General features: G+C 34.7%; 1 protein-coding gene across 11 annotated transcripts in view; it reads left to right on the top strand.

Moving 5' to 3' along the window:
• Positions 1-3,745: 3,745 nt before the first annotated feature.
• Positions 3,746-19,867, top strand: part of LOC114267951 (inositol hexakisphosphate and diphosphoinositol-pentakisphosphate kinase VIP2-like) — a 67,807-nt gene continuing 51,685 nt past the window's right edge. For 5 of the 11 annotated variants that reach the window (XM_082924842.1, XM_082924815.1, XM_082924807.1 and 2 more), the window contains exons 1-17: positions 3,761-4,184; positions 4,307-4,366; positions 4,621-4,667; positions 5,340-5,423; positions 6,113-6,176; positions 6,856-7,009; positions 7,573-7,643; positions 8,071-8,175; positions 9,266-9,358; positions 10,236-10,310; positions 10,979-11,064; positions 12,495-12,701; positions 12,788-12,887; positions 12,970-13,040; positions 13,289-13,370; positions 19,355-19,513; positions 19,681-19,723. In XM_082924842.1, coding sequence (XP_082780968.1) covers positions 4,110-4,184; positions 4,307-4,366; positions 4,621-4,667; positions 5,340-5,423; positions 6,113-6,176; positions 6,856-7,009; positions 7,573-7,643; positions 8,071-8,175; positions 9,266-9,358; positions 10,236-10,310; positions 10,979-11,064; positions 12,495-12,701; positions 12,788-12,887; positions 12,970-13,040; positions 13,289-13,370; positions 19,355-19,513; positions 19,681-19,723 — 1,576 coding nt within the window. In that variant the 5' untranslated portion in view covers positions 3,761-4,109. Of the gene's footprint in view, positions 4,185-4,306; positions 4,367-4,620; positions 4,668-5,339; positions 5,424-6,058; positions 6,177-6,855; positions 7,010-7,572; positions 7,644-8,070; positions 8,176-9,265; positions 9,359-10,235; positions 10,311-10,978; positions 11,065-12,494; positions 12,702-12,787; positions 12,888-12,969; positions 13,041-13,288; positions 13,371-19,354; positions 19,514-19,680; positions 19,724-19,867 lie in introns of all 11 variants that reach the window. The other 6 variants (XM_082924800.1, XM_082924850.1, XM_082924833.1 and 3 more) reach the window with 6 other exon arrangements.

Below are 19,867 nucleotides of genomic sequence, written 5' to 3'. Positions count from 1 at the left end.
TTCTGGTAGCATATCCATTGATGCTATGGGTTTCTTTATATTTTGAGTAACGTCAACAGTGTGAATGACTATCCTGATAATTTGGAAGAAGTGGTCTCTATGAAAATGACTATCCTGCTAATAGGTTTCAGTTCTACGTCCACATATATCAGAAAGTCAATAACACTATCTCAGAAAAAACTCTATGCTTTCCTATAGCTGGAGGCAGAACTGTATTCCAAATTGAGGCTCGAATGAGAGATTTAACAAGAGTTTGAGTGATTATAAACATTGAGAATGCGGCATAATCTAACAATTCAATTGGTACGGTGCAAAGCCTTCTAACAACTCATTGGGTTGTCAAAAGTCTAAGAACACAGGAGTTTGCTGGGTTTGATTTTTCAAACAAATTTTTTGGATGATTTTTAGTGAATTTTTAAAAATGTATTTTCATTAATTTTTTCCCCCCTTTGTAAATGCACATGATTTAGATACATTTTAAAAGTACAAGAAATTGATAAAAAATATGAGGAAAAAATTATTAAAAATAAATGCAATTTTGAATAAAAATCTTGGGCTTGTTTGGTTTGATTTGGGAGAGTTGCTTTTGAAATTTTTTTTCAAAATTTTGTTTGGTTTGTGGGTTTTTCTCAAAAAAAATTTAAAATCATTCTCTCTCTTATACATTAATCAATCATTTTTTTTCTCTCTTATCTTTTTCAATCACTTTTTCTCTCACACATATTTATTCAATTACAACAAAATATCAAATCATCCCAAACTCGAAAACTACTTTCAAAATATACAATCAAACAAACTAAAAACATTTTTAAATTCTCTCAATTTTTTTTTTTTGAAAATCACTCTCTTCAAAGCAAACCAAACCAAACACTATTTTTTTGTTTGTTTTTTTGGTGAATTTTTTCATATTTAGTTTTTTTAAAAACTTTTTAGATGCATCTAATCTTAATGTATTGAAAATATAAAAAATTATAAAATTACACATTTAAAAATAATTTTTTAAAAATTAAATCAAATAAAGTCAGAATTAGTCACATAATATAAATAGATGAATAACTTTTTTAAAGAGTGGATTTCACAAATAAATTTTTGTAAAATATAATCTATTCATATTATCTGTGTTTAGTTCTATATTTAATTTGGAAAATGAGTTGGACCTCTTAAGGAGGCACTCCCTTTGACCCTCTCTTTCTGATTGGTCAATTTTTTTTTGAATAAAGGTTGAGACCCCCTTTGGGGGTCACCCTCTTGACTCCCTTTAGTTTTGATTGGCCAATTTTTTTTTTTTTTTTTCATTCTCACCCAATCCCCAACCTTCATGTGTGTGAGGGAATTGTGGGGATGAGTGTGGGAATTGTGGGGATGAGTGTTTTAAGAGGGTCTAATTAATGTTCTGGAGGCTCTCAATCACTTCCCGTTTTTGTGTTAATAATAGGTTAGGTAATAAGAAATGACTTGGAATTTGCTTTCGTTGACTGGGCCAACTACTCTAAGGTCGGCGCAGGTCACGCCGGAACCACCACTCTCAAACCATTGGCAATAATACCACGGACTTAAAATTTTAACTGCTAATAATTTAGGTGTTGTTTGGTAAATTTAGCTTTTTAATTATTTTGATTTTTTTAGTCTGGGATTTTCTTGTTCGTTTGATTTTCTTGTTTGGTTTGAATTAGAATGATAAAATTGCCCTCCACTTGAAAATGATACTTTTTTGATTTTTTATTTATATATGGGTCAATTTGATAATTTTGCATCAAAAATCAAATATTTTGTCATTTTATGATTTTGTGATTTTTTTTTTGTCCTTATATATGCTTATCTCGTCTCAACAAAGTTATAATAGTCAATCTAATCGTCTCTATCAACCAAACCAATAAGATATTTATATGATTAGAGCTGATCATTCATGTTGCTGACTAAAATTTATCATTATAAATATCACATGATTACTTTGAAAACATTAAATTATTATCAAAATCTTTGATCAATTGCGTTGAAATATAACAGAATGCGTATGACGTACATAATGTACAATAAAATTGATTATTGTAAAGTTATAGAGATAATACTTCTATGATAGTAACTATTAACTTTAATTTTGATCGCAGCGGTTTTTAAAATAAAAAAAATAAAAAATAACATTTGATGATTATTATTATTGTTATTATTATTTTTTTTTGGATACAATGGAAATAAATTAATGATTTTAGTTTTATTTTTTTAATCAATTAAAGATGAGTATGATCCTATAATAAGATGATCATTCTATTTCTTTTTCATTATAACAAATAAAATCATGAACTATTTATTGTATCTCAAAGTTTAATATTAAAATATAACAAAGAAAAAGAGCCATTAACCTTTACCGATGAGATGTTTTGAATATCTTCAAAGTCAAAAGCATACTTTAATGATAAAACTAATCTAATAAATTTTCAAATCCACGACACAAAAAATGTCAAGAGCATGCTTAAAGGCTAAAGCATGCTTTCATGATAAAACTATAAATAAATTTTCAAATCCACAATACGAGATAATATGTAAGATGTAAGTGTTTATCTAAAAAAAAAAAGGCAAAAAAAAAGGGTAAGATGTATGTGACAACAAATAAAATGTTTCATAATGCTTGACATAATTTTTTAATATGATATGTATCTTTTTTTATTTTTGGACTTCAATTTTTTTTTTTTTTTTTTTTTTATATGAATCCCCAAAAAGATCGCTCAAACTTTATACCATGACTAAATACAATGACAAGGACAAACAACTTTATCATAAAGTTAGCAATATAAAGCCAAAGTTGATAAAAGAAAGAGAAGAAAAAGGGGCAAATGTAAAGCCAACAATTATAAGCCTTTCTGCGTCCCCATCCAAAGTCCCCTCCCCAATTGTATGTATATTCGAGAATCCAAATTTCATATCCAAAATCACACACCCACCTCCACACACAACACGTATCAAGTCAGTAGAATATGTATCCATTAACACAATTACCCAACTACATCTTCTGTTTCGTTATGATTAAAAAACATTACATTATATTTTAAAATTATTGTTGGACTTTTCTTTTATTTTTATTTTTTTTTCATTTTCAAATTATTATTTTTATATTTAAATCAAAAAAATTAAAATAGTTGTTTACTAAAGACAAAATGAAATTGCATCTGAACTTCATCAATAATAAAAATTAAATTTTTAACACTTTTCATAACTCATTAAAAATTTTAAATAACAAAACTTATTACCAAAATTAATTAAGTAAATTATGCAACCTCCTCGAGATTTGGTTAAAAATACTAGCAGTTTCACAATTTTAGTATAATTATATTAACGTTATTTTTATTGTTAAATAGATATAAATTAATGTAAATAATATGAAATCATAAGATAAACAAGAACTAATATATATTCAATATAAAATAAATAATATATATTTATTCATATAATTAATAAATTATTAATAAAAACAAAAATCAATATTATGTAAATTAAAATATTAAAAAAATTGATATAATTTTAACAAACTATAAAACTTGGTATTATAAATCTAAAATGTAATTTACATAAATAAATATAAAAAAAAATACTAAAACAAAACACAGCCCTATCTACCTGCACTAATTAGTATACCAACATATATTATAACATTATTATTAATTTTATTCATTATACAAATTATAAATATCAAATATCTTTTAAATTATACTAAATCATTAATTAATCAACTAATTAATATCGTGCATATAACATTATTTCAATTTATATGTGTATCTCAACCGCCTCACGCTTTACAGGTCTCGGTCGTTTCTTTTTATTTTAACTGCGTATTTCCGACTTGTTTTCTACTCCTACCAGCGGCGGCGATAACATCGGTGCTCTTCTTCTCTCTTCTCCTCTCGCTCGATTCTTGCATCTCCGGCGGCGATTTCTGGTGGTTTCGTTACCTATCTACATATCTACATACATATACACACACCTGTATATACATATGCAGTGTTGTTATTGTGATTTGTTGAGTTTGAGCAGTGAAGTTGAGATTTGAAAGTGAAAAAGGCATTCGGATACTGCATATGTAGAGAGAGAAAGTATAGAGAGAGAAAGGGGAAGAGATGGCAGGAGGTGTTGGTAAAAGGATAAAGATTGGCGTATGCGTAATGGAAAAGAAGGTGAAATGCGGCTCCGAGGTTCCGTTCTTGTTGCTCAAATTATATATAATCCAAAACCGAGCATGCAATGAATCGTTTTATTGTTATTATTGTAATACATAATCACTTTTTGGTAGTTCTAACTGGATGATCTGCTATAGGTTTTCTCCGCTCCGATGGCGCAGATTCTGGAGAGGCTACAGTCCTTTGGTGAATTTGAGGTATTTTGATTGTTATTTGACGAGTCGTTATGTATTTTACTGTTTTAAATTGAATTGGAGTGAGAACAAGTTGATTTGGAAACAAACGAGAACTCAAAGGACTTCGGTTGTAAAAGTAAAAATGCTTAGTGAAATTGAAATTGTTAACAATGCAATCATATTATTTTCGTTTTTTTATGTCATGTAAGTACTCAACTGCCTAATTCGTAGCTGAACATGAGTTGTCGTTTGCTCTTTCTCATGATATATTGTAGATCGTACATTTTGGGGACAAAGTTATTCTTGAAGATCCAATAAAGAGGTACATTTCGATGCAGTTATCTAAAACATATTATGTTTTGTTTATATGTGGTTTTTAATTAATTCATGGAGATTCTAGTCAATGTTGGTTTTGTGGATGAGATTTTTGGTTTTGTTTGTAGAAGAGATGAGCTAACGGTTTAATCCAAGTTAGTTTCTTATATTAAAGACATACTTGATTTTGTCTTCTTGCAATGCCTAGCTGGATCTAAAGGTCCTTGTCAATCATAAATAATGCATGTATAGATTTTTAATGCACTTGAATATATGTATATATATAAGAAGGTGTGCACCCCTGATGTATATGCTGTTAAAAATTGAAGAATTTTTAAAATTTGAAATCAGCGGTTAGTTACATGGGGTCAATTTACAAATGGAAAAAGGTGTGACAAAACTTCAAAAGCTTGTTCACACTAAAAGGCCTATAGTTATAAGAAGGTGTGCACATCCCATGGGTATGTTGTTAATAACTGAAGAAGTCATAAAGTATACAATGTTTTTAATGCCCTTCCTAGATTGAGCTGACAATACCGTGTGTCATTAACTTTGATTAAATAGATTCATCATTCATGTTGTAAGTTTCAGCTATATTTTTCTAGAGTAGGATGCATCCTTGTTGTGCAGTACTCTCTACCAGATGACTAAATCATCTCAATGTTTAATTTATTTTCAGTTGGCCAGTTTGCGATTGCTTGATTGCCTTCTATTCTTCTGGTTATCCCCTTGAAAAGGCTGAGGCATATGCTGCATTAAGGAAGTAAGTTTCTTTCTCTCTTTATTCTCTCCCTCTCCACCTCTTTTTTTTCCCTCTCTCAAATACTTTATATGTTGAGACAACAGGCTTTTTTTAAATAATCGTTGTCTATGAGGGAGGTGTGCCTAGTAACACCCATACAAGCGTAGGCCGTAGGTGAAGCGGGTGCATTGTAAATTATAAATATTTTTATAAAATATATAATATTTATAATAATAAATCTGAAATGGTACCGGGTACACCGAAATGCACTGGTACTGGTACATACCGTTCTGATAATAAAACAGTACACTGTCTGGTAAGGTATTGATAACTTTGGTTCTGTGGCAGGGAGGGGGACCATAATGTCTTGTGAGTTTCTTTTTGGCATTCTTGGGTTTATAGGATCTCTATTTGTGCTTTCATTAAAACAGGAAGTCTGGAAGTTTCTTTTTCTGCTAGTTTTTGACTCTTGTGTATTTATCTCTGAGTACTGTTGTGCATGCATGTGATGCACACTTTACTTTTGTCTACAGTAACATTTTTTCTTACTGTTACATGTTTTACAAGTTTGATGTACCTTGTCAGCAAAACTTCTTGGAATGGATGACAAACCCTTCTTATGAAGTTATCCAAATGAATATATGTTTTTTTTTCAGGTAATTAAATGAATAAAAGGTTACTAGAATGCTGTACATGCTTTGTTTTTTCAGGCCTTTCCTTGTAAATGAATTGGTGCAACAACACCTTCTTCATGATAGAAGGAAGGTATACAAGGTATGCTTTGTGATTTTCCCTCTTTTTCAAGGTTCATATTCATAGTATTGGTGTTTATTGTTTTATGACAATATTTATTGTAATATTGTCATTAGGGCTCTTTAATATCTAAAAGAGGGATTAGCCATTAGGCCTCTTTATTAGCCATTATGATAGGGATTAGCCATTAGGCCTCTTTATTATCTAAAAGTATAAATGTCCTTGGAGGGAGTGGAGAGAACTTAGTCTTTGTGGAGAGAGCCCATTCATTTGTTTGTTACAAATGTTGTTGTTGCTAATGGATGCAATGGCAGTTGTGTTTTGTCATTTTGTGGTCACATCCTTTGAATAGGAGGTGTTTTCTGTGGGGGTACTTTCAACATAATGATCCATTGTGAGTGGACAATGGAGAAACTTTGATTTTGACCACGTTGGTGATACCGCGTGATTCATGTAAAGGGAATTATTTCCCTTCTTCATGGTATTTTAAGAGGAATGGTCTTAGTGGCTTACTGCAAGCTTGTGGGGTTGGCTTGTTTCAGTGTTAGACTGCTTTTATAGGAGACATGTATGATGGGAAGTTTATGGTACTTCAGCATGCATTAGCTTTTCAGCTACATTCAGTGCTTGTGACAGAGGCAATCAGATTAATGCTCCTTCTTTTTCATTTCCTTCTTTCTCTTCTGTCTTCAAAATCAAGCGTCTTGAAACATATGGAATTCCTGTTCCAAGATATGCCCTTGTAAATAGAGAAGTGCCGTATCAAGAGCTGGATTATTTTGTTGAGGAAGATGATTTTGTTGAGGTTCATGGGAGTCGCTTTTGGAAGCCTTTTGTGGAGAAACCTGTTCATGGTAAGCTCTCTCTCTCTCTTCTTCTACCTTTTTTTTATTTTATTTTTTATTTTTTCTATTTTATTTTAAATTGTTCCTACACCGTTGTTAATATTTGAGCACTAATTATGCAATGCTGTCCTTCTTGCATGTGCTATTTTGTTGGTTCATCAATTTGTTTATGTTTACTTAATACATAAACGTGAATTGTAAGAAGAGAGGGAAGTTTCTTCCCATACTGTTGAACAATATTACCAGATCTGTAATGGAGATATTCTTTGGTTGTGCCTCATGTCATTTATGGCAAAAAAATCATTTTTGAGGCATATGATTAGCATGATGATTGCAGTTGCTTGTGGTGTCTTGATGTTGCCTATATTTTAATAGGGCTTTATTATGAGTTTATGAATCTTATTATGATCAAGAGTAAATTTTGAGTTGCTTGATTAATGATATAGATATTTATGTTTTAGCTAGTTACAATTATGTTGATATTTAACTATTTTGGTATCTTAATTAATGTGCAAGTATCACCTTTATAAGTGTGCATGGGTAACAAATTTCAGTTTTGTGCTTTTGTGAAGGTGATGATCACAGCATAATGATATATTACCCTAGTTCAGCAGGTGGGGGCATGAAAGAATTGTTCCGGAAGGTGAGAATTTAGCATGACTTCTTTGTTGGTTTTAATTACCATAAATTGCTTAGATATATACTTTAACTTTTTCTTTGTTATGATTTGTTATTGCGGAAATCTGTCTTGGTTGATATCTTCTGCAAACAAGGTAAAAAAATTATAAGGATTATTCAGTTATCCAGCTTCCATTAAATTGTAAAAACAATACTTTAGAACTATACTTCAAAACTTATATTTTCTGCCGAACATATCCTCCTTTCTTCCATTTTGTGATTACAACAAGCTTGCATTCGTACTGTTTTTTTTTTTTCTCGAAAATTTTCTCAAGTAGATATTGTTGGAGTTGCGCTCTTTCTAATTTGACCACAAAACCATCTGGGCTTGTTGATGTTTGTGATTATTCTTACGTTCCAGATTCATAAAGTTTTTGTTTGTTTGAATTTAGGTTGGTAACAGGTCAAGTGAGTTTCACCCAGAGGTTAGAAGAGTGAGGCGTGGAGGCTCTTATATTTACGAGGAATTTATGCCAACAGGAGGAACAGATGTCAAGGTTTCTGGCCTATGTTTTTGTACTGTTAGCAAATGGATTTCTTATTTTGCACCTTGCTAATGAGGATGGCTTAGGTTATTATTGCAAATTCTTTTGACATCCGTCATTTTGTCAAGTTTTTTAGTTCTGGCATATCTATTGTACTTTTAGATAGTGTGGCTCGGCCCAATGGTTAGACTTTCCATTACGCCCTTGGTGGTGCAGATTTGAGTCACATGAACCACCTCTCCAGAAATTGTGGGTAAAGCAGTGTACATTTTGTTCTTCACAGATCCTGTTTCAGTGGGAGCCTTGTGCACCAGGTCACCGTCTTTTTACATCTATTGTAATTTTAGCACTGCCTTCAGCACCTTAAGAAATATTTTGTCCAGCAGATGAAATTGACCTTATGACCATTGACCAGTGCTTCAACCCACTGTTGGTCAGGGTTTGGACTCCTTGTTTCCCATTCCGTAATAAGAAACAGATAAATGAAGTTCTTAAAATATCAAAAAACTACCCACATTATGGAGAATTTTTAGTTTGTTCTGAAATATGTGAATATGGAAGTATGAAGTTCGTTTTGAAGTTCTATGCAAATGAAATTCTGAAGGATTTAACTTCATGAGCTTGAAGTATGAAATTATTCACGAAGAACGATTTTCTGGTCTTAAAAAAAAGGAATGCTTTTCACTGGGAGGTTCCGGCTTTTCTTGGTCAGTTGTCCTTCCTCATCTTTACAGACAGCAGAAGCTTCTGGAAGTGGGTTTTTCTTAGGTCTCCTAGCTTTTACATGTCATAAGGGAATTTCTGAAGCGTGAACTTTAGAATCAGAGTAACAACTTTTGTGAAAGATTCCGTATTATTTGTAAAAATAGTTTCTTTTTCTTTATTTTTTTTTCCTTTCTTTTTTCATTCTTCTTGCTCCTCTCCTTTCCGTCTTTTCTGATTTTAGTATGCTTTTCAAATACTTGAGGAAAAATTTCAAGAAGAATAAATTAAATGGTTTATACATGTCCATCCCACATGTCAGGTTCTACGTTCAAAGCAAAGAATTTCACATTCTGATTTTTTACACAGAACTGCCTTAGCTTCTGTCAACTTCTTGCAGGTATATACAGTTGGTACTGAGTATGCACATGCTGAGGCAAGGAAATCTCCTGTTGTTGATGGTGTTGTTATGAGAAATCCTGATGGCAAAGAAGTGAGTAATACATGTTAGACATACCTTTTTGCAAAAAAGATGCCTCTTCTTCAACCTCTCTCCTTCCCTCCTCCCTCTTTCTAATTCCTAGGGGTACTGTAAGTGAATTTGCCATTTTGTGTGTGTGTATGAAACCAAAATGAAAAATAAAAAATGTAACCACCATGGAACATTTTCTCATAGGTTCAGTAACTATGTTTCTGTTGCACATTTTGAAAAATTAGTTGTGAAAGGAGTGGAAGCTATTATTTAGGTATCCAGCTAACGATAACAACATGAAGCCAAGAATAAGTCATAGTTGTTCGATTTTCTGGGAAAATAATTTTGGGTTTTCAGTGCCCTCGTTTGTCTTGACTGGTGATCAGTGAACCTTCAAACTGCTGAATTTGGTTAATTAATTTATGTTATTCAACAAAAGGAATGATGGCTGTTTGATTCTCCATATCTGCATGGCTGGTATCTATACTTTTCATCTGAAATAGGAGTTGAGTTTTTGGCAATAGTTAAGCGAACTCAACTAAGCACTGTCAAACTTGATCGAGTTAGAAGCCATTCTCAAATCCTGAACTCATTTCAGTTTTGTTATATTCGTACATTATAAACTCTTGGGATTAGGTTTCTATGCCTAATATCTCGAGTATAATGTGAGGCTTGTAAAAATAGTAAAATTAGGATAATCATTTTAAAAATAGCTGGAAAATTATTAAGATCAGGTTGTGAGCTGAGAACTGCAGGCGAAGCATTTATCTGTAGGTGCATCTATGAAGCGGCAACTAATAACCATGGTTTAGGATTAACAAATGTTTTTGGTACTCCTCATTCCTAGGCTTAAAAAGGAACATATGTGAAGGATATGAAAGTTTACTTCATGTGGCAGGTAAGGTACCCTGTGCTACTTACTCCAACTGAGAAGCAAATGGCAAGAGAGGTTTGCGTTGCGTTTAGGCAAGCGGTAAGACATCTAAATCCTCAAGAAAGTATTACTAATTGTTTATAGTATCAAGGCTTTATTGTTACTACTTTTATTGTTGTTATGATTATATTGTTACATTATTTCTCAGTTGTGATTTAATGTGCTCTGAAATCCCGATTAATAGTCTCACGCTTTTCCCATTTTTCTTGTTTTTATCACACCACTTGTTTCTATGGAATTTCCCACTCAATGTTTTTCACTTTTGATTGTTGCTGATGTTTTAGAATGAAAATAGGTCAATTCCTCAAACTCATATGACTGCTGTTTGCAGAAATTGCTTTGGCATTGGCATGTTGACCACCGTTTCTGATAAAGATATGTCAATTAGATAAGTCCTGCATTTAGTTTAGCTGGCTTTCTTGAGCTTCTGATGTTTCCAGATTGGTTATGCACCTCCATAAATTTTTTCACATGCTTTGTATAGGTGGAAGATGTCATAGAGATCAGCACTTTTATTACGTGCTTTATCTTCTGTGATATTGCTTTTTCTTTTGTTAGAGGACTGAGTACTGACACTATTTCCAATTTTGTAAATTAAGACCGGGAGTGCTAGAAATGATGTGCTTCAGAGCATGCATGCAAGTGCACTTCTACATAAGAAATTATTGTATTGTTTAATGATTTATATTTCTTCATGTTGCTTGTAGGTTTGTGGGTTTGATCTTCTACGTTGTGAGGGGCGTTCATATGTCTGTGATGTGAACGGATGGAGTTTTGTGAAGAACTCCTACAAGTAATAATGGTTATATTTTTCTTTGAATCCGTCACAGTGATTCGCATGTTATTATTTGCAGTGTTGTTGTTTTTCAATATCCATGCTTATTCTTCCTGTTTTTTTTTTTTCCTTCTGTGTATGATATTAAGTTTGCAAGAGGAAGTTGAAGCACTAGCATCACAAAGTTCCTAATCACTGAACGCTTGAGCTACAGCTCATTGGTTCATTTGACACTTTTCCAGTTTCAAATTCACAACTAACCAGTTTCTGCTGAAAAATTTGAGGCCTCTACAAAATCTAAAAATAGGTTCAAGGATGGATCAATAGTGCCCAAGAACTAACTATACAAAAAAGGATGAAAGTTTACTTTTAGATCTGTAAATGGGTTATTTATTTCTTCCCATCAGAATTGCTCTGATCATGCTTTCCCCATACAATTCACATTAAAGCCCTAGGCACCAAAAACCTAGCCTTCCTTCTCTTTCCCACTATAGCTCCCCTCCAAAAATGAAGGAGATCTGTCACCTTCCATGGGAAAACCCACTCTAACCCAAACATGTCACCTCACAGTGAATAAAAAGATTCTCACAGACTCCCCATCATGCCTGCATATGTAACAACAATTAACATGGATTTGATTTTTTCTAATTAAATTATCAATATTGAGAATCTTGCCACAAGTTGTCATCCATACAAAAAATACAAATCTTAGAAGTAGCCTTTGTAATCCAGATTCCTTTCCAAAGAAAAGCTGGCCTCCTTTGACCCATTTTCCAAAGAAAAGCTGACCTCCTTTGACCCTTTACAGCATCAAAATAGGACTTCACCTTAAAGCCTCCGGATTTCGATCTCAACCAATGCAAAGAATTATCTTCCTCACCAATGCGAGATTGGCAAAAAAACATTCAAGAAGATCCACCATCCCCCTAACCTCCCAATCATCTAGCTCTCTATGAGGACCAATATTGTAGTTCTATCTTCAAGTACTTGCTAATTGCTGCCCTTCTTTGATTGCAATGCTATCAATAGCAGGATTGGCTGCCTCCAACTTCTACACCCTGCACCACAATTGACTCCAAAAACTCACTTGGTGTCCCCATTCCCCACAATTTAGAGCTTCTTATTTTTATTTATTTTTTATTTTGATCATTAAACATGATTTTTCACATTAAAGCTGAAGCAGTCAAGTGAACTGGTTTGACTGATAATTTGAGAATTGGTTCTTTCTTTGGTTCAACCTTCTTGTCTGACTGAATGCAATTGGGATCATGAACAATCAACACTTTTGAGCGTGTTATTTAGAACATTGTGCATGCCTGTGTGCACAAACATATTGATACTACAACTGTAACATATACTATCTTCTCCTTTGCTATCTAACTACTGTATTCACTTGTGCTTTTGACTTTACTGTTAAATATAATTATGGCATATCTTCCGAACTGTAGGTATTATGATGATGCTGCTTGTGTGTTGAGGAAGATGTTTCTAGATGCAAAAGCTCCCCATCTTTCTTCAACAATTCCACCAATTCTACCATGGAAAGTCAATGAACCGGTTCAGCCTTTTGAGGGACTAACACGCCAGGGAAGTGGGATTATTGGGAAATTTGGGCAGTCCGAGGAGCTACGATGTGTGATTGTTGTTATTCGTCAGTAAGATATATATCCTTTTTTTTAATAGCTTTATTAGGTCGTATTTCTTGTTTTTTTACTATCTATTCACATTTTTTGTTTGGCAGTGGTGATAGAACTCCTAAACAGAAGGTGAAGTTGAAAGTTACTGAGGAAAAGCTGTTAAATTTGATGTTAAAATACAATGGAGGGAGGCCTAGATCGGAGGTGCTTATTTTCTTTTCTTTTTCTTCATTCTATCAATTTGTTTGTGTAATGCTACTTACTGTTTGTGTCTTTTTTCGGGTAGACAAAACTTAAAAGTGCTGTTCAGTTGCAAGATTTGTTAGATGCCACAAGAATTCTGGTACCACGATCTAGGTATAACTCTGTATGTACAGATAAATTTTTTTGTCACAAGTTACATATAACTTCCAGAAGTTGTAACAAAACTTGTCTTTCAAGCATAACAATCTGCCTTCTTGCCTTCTCTGTCTACTTATGCTACTGTGTTTCAGATTTCAACATGCATAACATTAAGCCTGAAACACCACTAATGCCCACAAACAAAAAATTGTATTTTTATTTGCTTATTGAATTCTGCATTGACAAAATTCGACATCATTTAGACCTGGTCGTGAAAGTGATAGTGAAGCAGAAGACATTGAGCATGCTGAAAAACTCCGTCAAGTTAAAGCAGTTCTTGAGGAGGTACATTCATGTATTCTCTTTCAAATTATGAAATCTGAATTTTATATGCTTATTATTTCTCATTTTTGTTTAGAGGAGAGTCACCTTTTATGGATTAAAGATTTCAATGGCCCCATTTGCATTCAAGTGTGGCAAAATTCAGCCTTTTCTTGATGAGAGAGATGAATATTTCGGAAGAAGAGAAAATCCATGAATTTAACCTTGACCTCATAAACCATCACCCATAAGATCTCATTCAACTAAAAAATTAGAGAACTGCACAGTAAACTTTTTCCTTTAATCCTTTGATGGAAGCATCATTACCCAAAATAGTATTACACTAGACTCTGTCAGGAATGAATTATAGATTAGTTATATCAGGGCAGAGAGATAAAAAGAGATTATAGAATGTTATCAACTTAAGGTGAACATAAAGTGGACGTTCTTCCTTTTTTTTGGAGGAGAGGATTCAGGTATGATTTCAATATGATTTCAAGATGCTTCTATGTTTTCATCCGGTTAAATTCATCGAAATTTCACTGAGAGTCATGGAATTGTCTACTACAGTGGTACCAATACCATAATACTTTCATTGCAATGATGCTACACAGCTATGATTTTTTTTTTTTTAGATTCCTTAGATATTATAATGATTAGGAGTAGATGTATCATGTAACCTCGGTTATAGATTGTCAGATTGGACAACGGACATTCTCATTCCAAATTTGAATTATTTGTGAGTTTTTTTTCTTAATATATATTGAGGTCATTAATGTTATTTTGGGATTAATACTGTACTTAGTCACGGTCAAATAGTTTATTAAACATATGTCTAGAGGTGGTGGTTATGGTTTTTAATTTTCTATGCGCTTAAGACACTCAAGAAGATATGATGGGTGTCTAGAAAATTTAAAAGAGTGGTGAAGTGGGTTGAATGTAAGCTTAGTAATTTATTTATATAGCTATTGAAATGATGATTTTTGGATTACTAATTTCTGTATAGTGAACTAAATTGAAGGTAGTTTGGCAGAGTAAAGGGCTGTGTTTTGTAGAGCTTTCAAAAATTAATTCCACCCTTATATTTGAATGCTATGTTTGGTTTGAGTTTTTAAATCATGATTTCAACTCAATTTTAAAATACATTTTGAAAACATGTTTGGTGAAGCAAACAATTTTTGAATTTTTGGTCTACCCGGTCATTCGCCCGGACATCCGTTGACCGGAATAGTACAATTTTTTTTTTGTTGTTGCCAATTGCCACCTGTTATTTGGGAAAAAAAAAAAATTTATATTTGTTTTTGATATTTTTCAAATATACAAATTATTTTTTTAGACCAAAATGACAAATTATTTTTTTGAATTGAATTTTAAAAAGAGATTGGTTATGAATTTTGAATAGAATTTTCAATAGAGTTTTGAGTTGTGTGTTTGGTTATGAGTTATAAGTTTTTGAATTAAGTTTTGAAAATTCTTTTCAAAACTTATAACCAAACAACTTTTCTCTTCATCAAAAATTCAAAACTCAATTCAAAACTCATAACCAAACAAATTTTCTCTTTTCAAATCATAATTCCAAAACTCACAAACTCAAAATACAACTCTATTCTCAAATCATAATTCTAAAACTCTACCAAAACACTACCTTCTTTCTTGCTTTTATTGTTTTTTTGGGTAGTTGGGGTCTTGTGTTTCCATCTTCACCTGATCAAATGAGTCCTAGTTACAATTGAGTTGCAGGTGTGGCCTGCATCAGATTGTGTCAGAGTATAATATCAACTAGGGAGTTTGTTTGCAACATGGTTCCAAATACTGAAAAAGCTAAGCAGTTTCTCTGATACCAATTGATTTGCCTTTTTGCTCTGAGATATAATTTGTAAAAATTTATGTATTATTGATTGATGTTTATTGATATTTTCTATATTACAATGATTCATGATTCCTATATATAGAAGAGGGTGAGTGTGTAGTAGGTAAGGAGTAGGTGAAGTGGAGGTGGTAGTGGTGTAGTAGGTTAGGTTTAGTGGAGTAGGTTTAAGTGGGTGAAGTAGGTGGAGAGTAGGTGGATTTTAACAGCCCCCCGCAAACTCAAGGGGGATAGGAACTAACCAACTTGAGTTTGGAGAGAGTAACAAAACAAGAAAATACATAAAAATAAAAGAGGATAAGAGACACTGTATGGTCGTGTCAGACCATTGGTGAAGACACTGGATGGTGGTGTTATAACGTTGTAGAGGACACTGTATGGGGGTGTCATAACCATGTAGAGGACACTGTATGGTGGTGTCATAACGGTGTAGAGGACACTGGATGGCGGTGTCAGACCGATGTAGAAGACAGTTTATGGGGTCATGTCGGACCGTTGTAGCAGACACTGTGTGGACAGTTGTTGTGACAGTTTACGGAGTCTTGCTGGACCCTTGTAGAAACTAACCGGAATCAATGTCGGGACAGTTTACAGAGTCTTGTCGGACCCATGAAGGAACTAACCGGAATCAATGTCGGGACAGTTTACAGAGTCTTGTCGGACCCATAAAGGAGCTAACCGGAATCAATGTCGGGACAGTTTACAGAGTCTTGTCGGACCCATGAAGGAGCTAACCGGAATTAATGTCGGGACAGTTTACAGAGTAACCGGAATCAATGTCGGGACAGTTTACAGAGTCTTGTCGGACCCATGAAGGAGCTAACCGGAATCAATGTCGGGACAGTTTACAGAGTCTTGTCGGACCCCTAAAAAGTCGCACCCTCAAAAGGCGTGCCCAATCTTTCAAAAGGCGGGCCATCAAAAGGCGTGCCCAATCCATAAAAAGACGTGCCATCAAAATGAGTGCCCAATCCATAAAAAGACGTGCCATCAAAAGGCGAGCCCAAGTCATAAAAAGATGTGCCGGACATGATGGCGAGGCACGTGAGTGCCTTGGCTGGCGCGCCCGTTTGTCGTCTGGCGTCAAGTGGCGCGCGATACGCGTGGCTGCCCCGTCTATTTAACCAAGGTTGATGCTGAGGCTGAGGCAGACAAAAAACTTCTGAAAATCCTCTGAAAAAAAACTCTTCCTTTACTGAGAGAGAAACTCTGTAATACTCTGTAACCAACCCGTCTCTGAAACACTCAGCAACATGGCCTCTTCTTCCCGTCCAGCTACCCAGAACATGGCCTCCTCTTCCCGTGGTCTGCTCACGCTCTTTCCAAAATTGAACGAGTCCACAAGAGAAATAACTGGTGCGGTGGCCAGTGAACCTCAACCAAACACCTCTGGTTTTGCTCCGTTAAACTTTCCGATGCGGTCGGTGGAGCAAAAAATGGCGGTGCAAACTGATATTGAGGCCAATCAGTATACTCTGAAGTCATGTGTGGAAACCATGACTGCGGTCACAAACCTGTCGCACCGGCTGCAGAGCAGGACAAATGAGGTGCAACAGTTAAACTCCCAGCTGGCTCTGCTCCAACGCATGTATAAGGATGCGCGAGCAGAGATAAGTGTGCTAAAGACAAAAAACAAGGAGCTGAAGCAGAAGGCCACCGTGATGTTCCGATTTGGAGGTCTACCATATGCTGTAGTGGAGGAGCAGGGAGGAGGCAACTTGCTTGGTGGTCTAGGAAGCACGGAGGCCACACCGGCAAGGACCACCCAGGACGGAGGCAAGAAGAAAAGACCGGCGGCTGAGTAGAGAAGAAAAATCCCACTGTGGGTGTGGTAGTTTTGTTTTTGTTTGTGTGGGTTTTTTTTTTTGATGTAAAAGTGTGATCGGGGTTGATCCCCTGATATGAATAAAATGACAAGGTTGTGGAATGTCGTTGGTGTTATTTTGTGGTGTTGTTTTGTTTAATAAGAAAAATAAAATAAAAGAAAATAATGGATAAAGAAAATAGAGAAAAATATTTGTGGATGAAATAAATTAAGAGAAAGGAGAGATATGATTAAAGTGGGTTTGAAAGTGGGAAAAGATGAGAGAGAGGGAGATAGAGTGGGTGCATGATGATGATGTTGGGTCCATGGAGAGAGAGAGAGAGGGATGTCCAAGAAGCTTGTGCTTTTGACAGTTACACATTACCCAAGCTGTATGTGAAGATGCATGTTACTGTCTTACACTTCTGCAGGCTTGGTATTCTTTGTGGGGCACTTGCAACACGTGACATTGAAAATTGTATTCGAAAAATGATGACATCTCCAACATGAAACGTCTTGGAAGCAGCCCAGGCCTTGTAATCAATATTCCCAATGATGGTTCAACCAGCGGAGTCCCCAACCTTGTACACTGCTGCCATTGAAACCTTCAAGCCAGCAAACATGGCTACCAACAACAGAGCCACAGCTCTACACCCCACACCCAAATCCATGGCTAAGAGAGAGAGAGCAAATCGGGAAAAAAACAGCAGTGACGAGCAGAAAAGCAGCGCCAGAAACGCCAACAACGACGACGACGAGTAAGAGTACAACCACGGATATGTGAGAGGCGAGGTGAACGGCGATAGAGGCTAGACGATGATGCGGGTGCCGCCGCCGACATAGCGGAGGAGGGGTGTAAGAAAATGTTGAAGAAGTCAAGGTATGTGTAGAAAATAAGCGGAATAGGTTGAGGTCCGGCGGGCGGCCAAGGCGAGGTTGCCGCCCGCCGGTGAAGCGAGAAATACTAAGGTCTTAACCTTGCTCTGATACCATGTAAAAATTTATGTATTATTGATTGATGTTTATTGATATTTTCTATATTACAATGATTCATGATTCCTATATATAGAAGAGGGTGAGTGTGTAGTAGGTAAGGAGTAGGTGAAGTGGAGGTGGTAGTGGTGTAGTGGGTTAGGTTTAGTGGAGTAGGTTTAAGTGGGTGAAGTAGGTGGAGAGTAGGTGGATTTTAACATAATTTAACCAACTTCGTTGGCAATTTGAATATTTGGTTGAATTGCATGTTAAAGGCCTGAGGACGATTGATGGACGAACCATTATTTTATTATTTTGGCACTTCAGAGTCCCAAGCTAATGTCCTGGAATGAGGTATGGATTTGATGATAAATATTTTGGATTTAACAATTGTTTGCAAGTCAAAGAATTCACTAAATAAGTAATATTGGGCAATTTTCTTATTGATTTTTGAAAAATGGCACGACCTTGCATAGAGAGCAGCAGGTGTATCTTTTAGATGACTTGATTGGTTAGGCTTGTTTTCCCTCCACTGGGACTCTTTCGTTGTATTCTTTTGCATCAGCTTGATGCTGCTTTCTAATAATATTGCATTTATTTATAAAAAAAAATAAATAGCAGCAGGTGTATCAGTTTTGGTGTTTTTATTACTTTCTACCTTATGTTTTGGAAAATCTGTTAGGCAATTATGAATTTATGTGTTTGCATGTGAACATATATGCCGTTGCAACTTATTTCTTGGAATTTCTACTTTTTGCTGTTTATTCCGAAAGCATTGTGTTGTTGTATTCTAAAGGAGTATTATGCTATCTTAAAGAAATCGCATATTTTAGATGAGTTTCAGACAATTCATCACATAGAAGATGGGGCATCTTACTGTTTGGTTGTCTGCTACTTTCCTGAAATTGTTTAGGTTGTAAGTGAACATTCCTGGCCATTGCTAGGAGAACTACAATCAAACTTCTTTTCATTTGGTATTGGCTTGGAAGTTGGAGCCATGTTCTATATCTGTTACTAAGACCAATGTAGTTATATTCAAACCTAGATAAATAGCTTAGTGAACCATGTTCATGAACCTGTTACTAAGATCAATATAGTTATATTTAAACCTAGCAAATGGCATAGTGAACCAAAAAGACTCTAGCACATATTTTTAATAGTAGTGTGTTCTGATTAGTGACATTTAACCAACTAGGCAACAATATGCTTCAACTGGTATTGAATGCCTGACTATACATTGAAGATGGGCATAGAACGTTATCTTTACATTTAGATTTAGGTAAATTTCTCCATTTTCTTAAATACATAACCAGAGCTCAAACTGTATATGTTTTCTGTTTGACCTATATATGTTTGGGCATCCAGGGGGGACATTTCTCTGGCATTTATAGGAAGGTTCAACTAAAGCCATTAAAGTGGGTTAAAGTTCCAAAAAGCAATGGGGAAGGTGAAGAAGAGCGTCCTGTTGAAGCACTAATGGTTCTTAAATACGGGGGTGTTCTTACACATGCCGGCAGAAAGCAGGTGCTAACTCTTAATCAGATCATTCATTTGTTGGTGTGGACCTCTTTACACTTAAATGAGGACTCTGATATTTATTGTTCTTAAGAATTAATGATTTGTGTTGTACTTATACATAACCTTTTACCATTGTTCTGCTTCATTAATATGCTGCTCATGTGTTTTGGTAGGCTGAAGAACTGGGTAGATATTTCCGCAACAACATGTATCCAGGTTAAATTCTTTAATGAAATCATTTCTGAAGATTGGTACTTTGGGGTTCTTAATTTAGTAATTAAATGGAAGATAGTGGAAGATTATAGCAATTACAGACTTTTATTTGACTGTCATTAATTGGTAGGAATTCAGTACATAGCT

The sequence above is a fragment of the Camellia sinensis genome, chromosome 1 (assembly GCF_055761805.1).
Source record: "Camellia sinensis isolate YWXY chromosome 1, ASM5576180v1, whole genome shotgun sequence".
In the NCBI taxonomy this organism is placed as follows: domain Eukaryota; kingdom Viridiplantae; phylum Streptophyta; class Magnoliopsida; order Ericales; family Theaceae; genus Camellia; species Camellia sinensis.
Note: the sequence above shows the minus strand (reverse complement) of the source record. Positions and strands in the feature narration are given on the sequence as shown.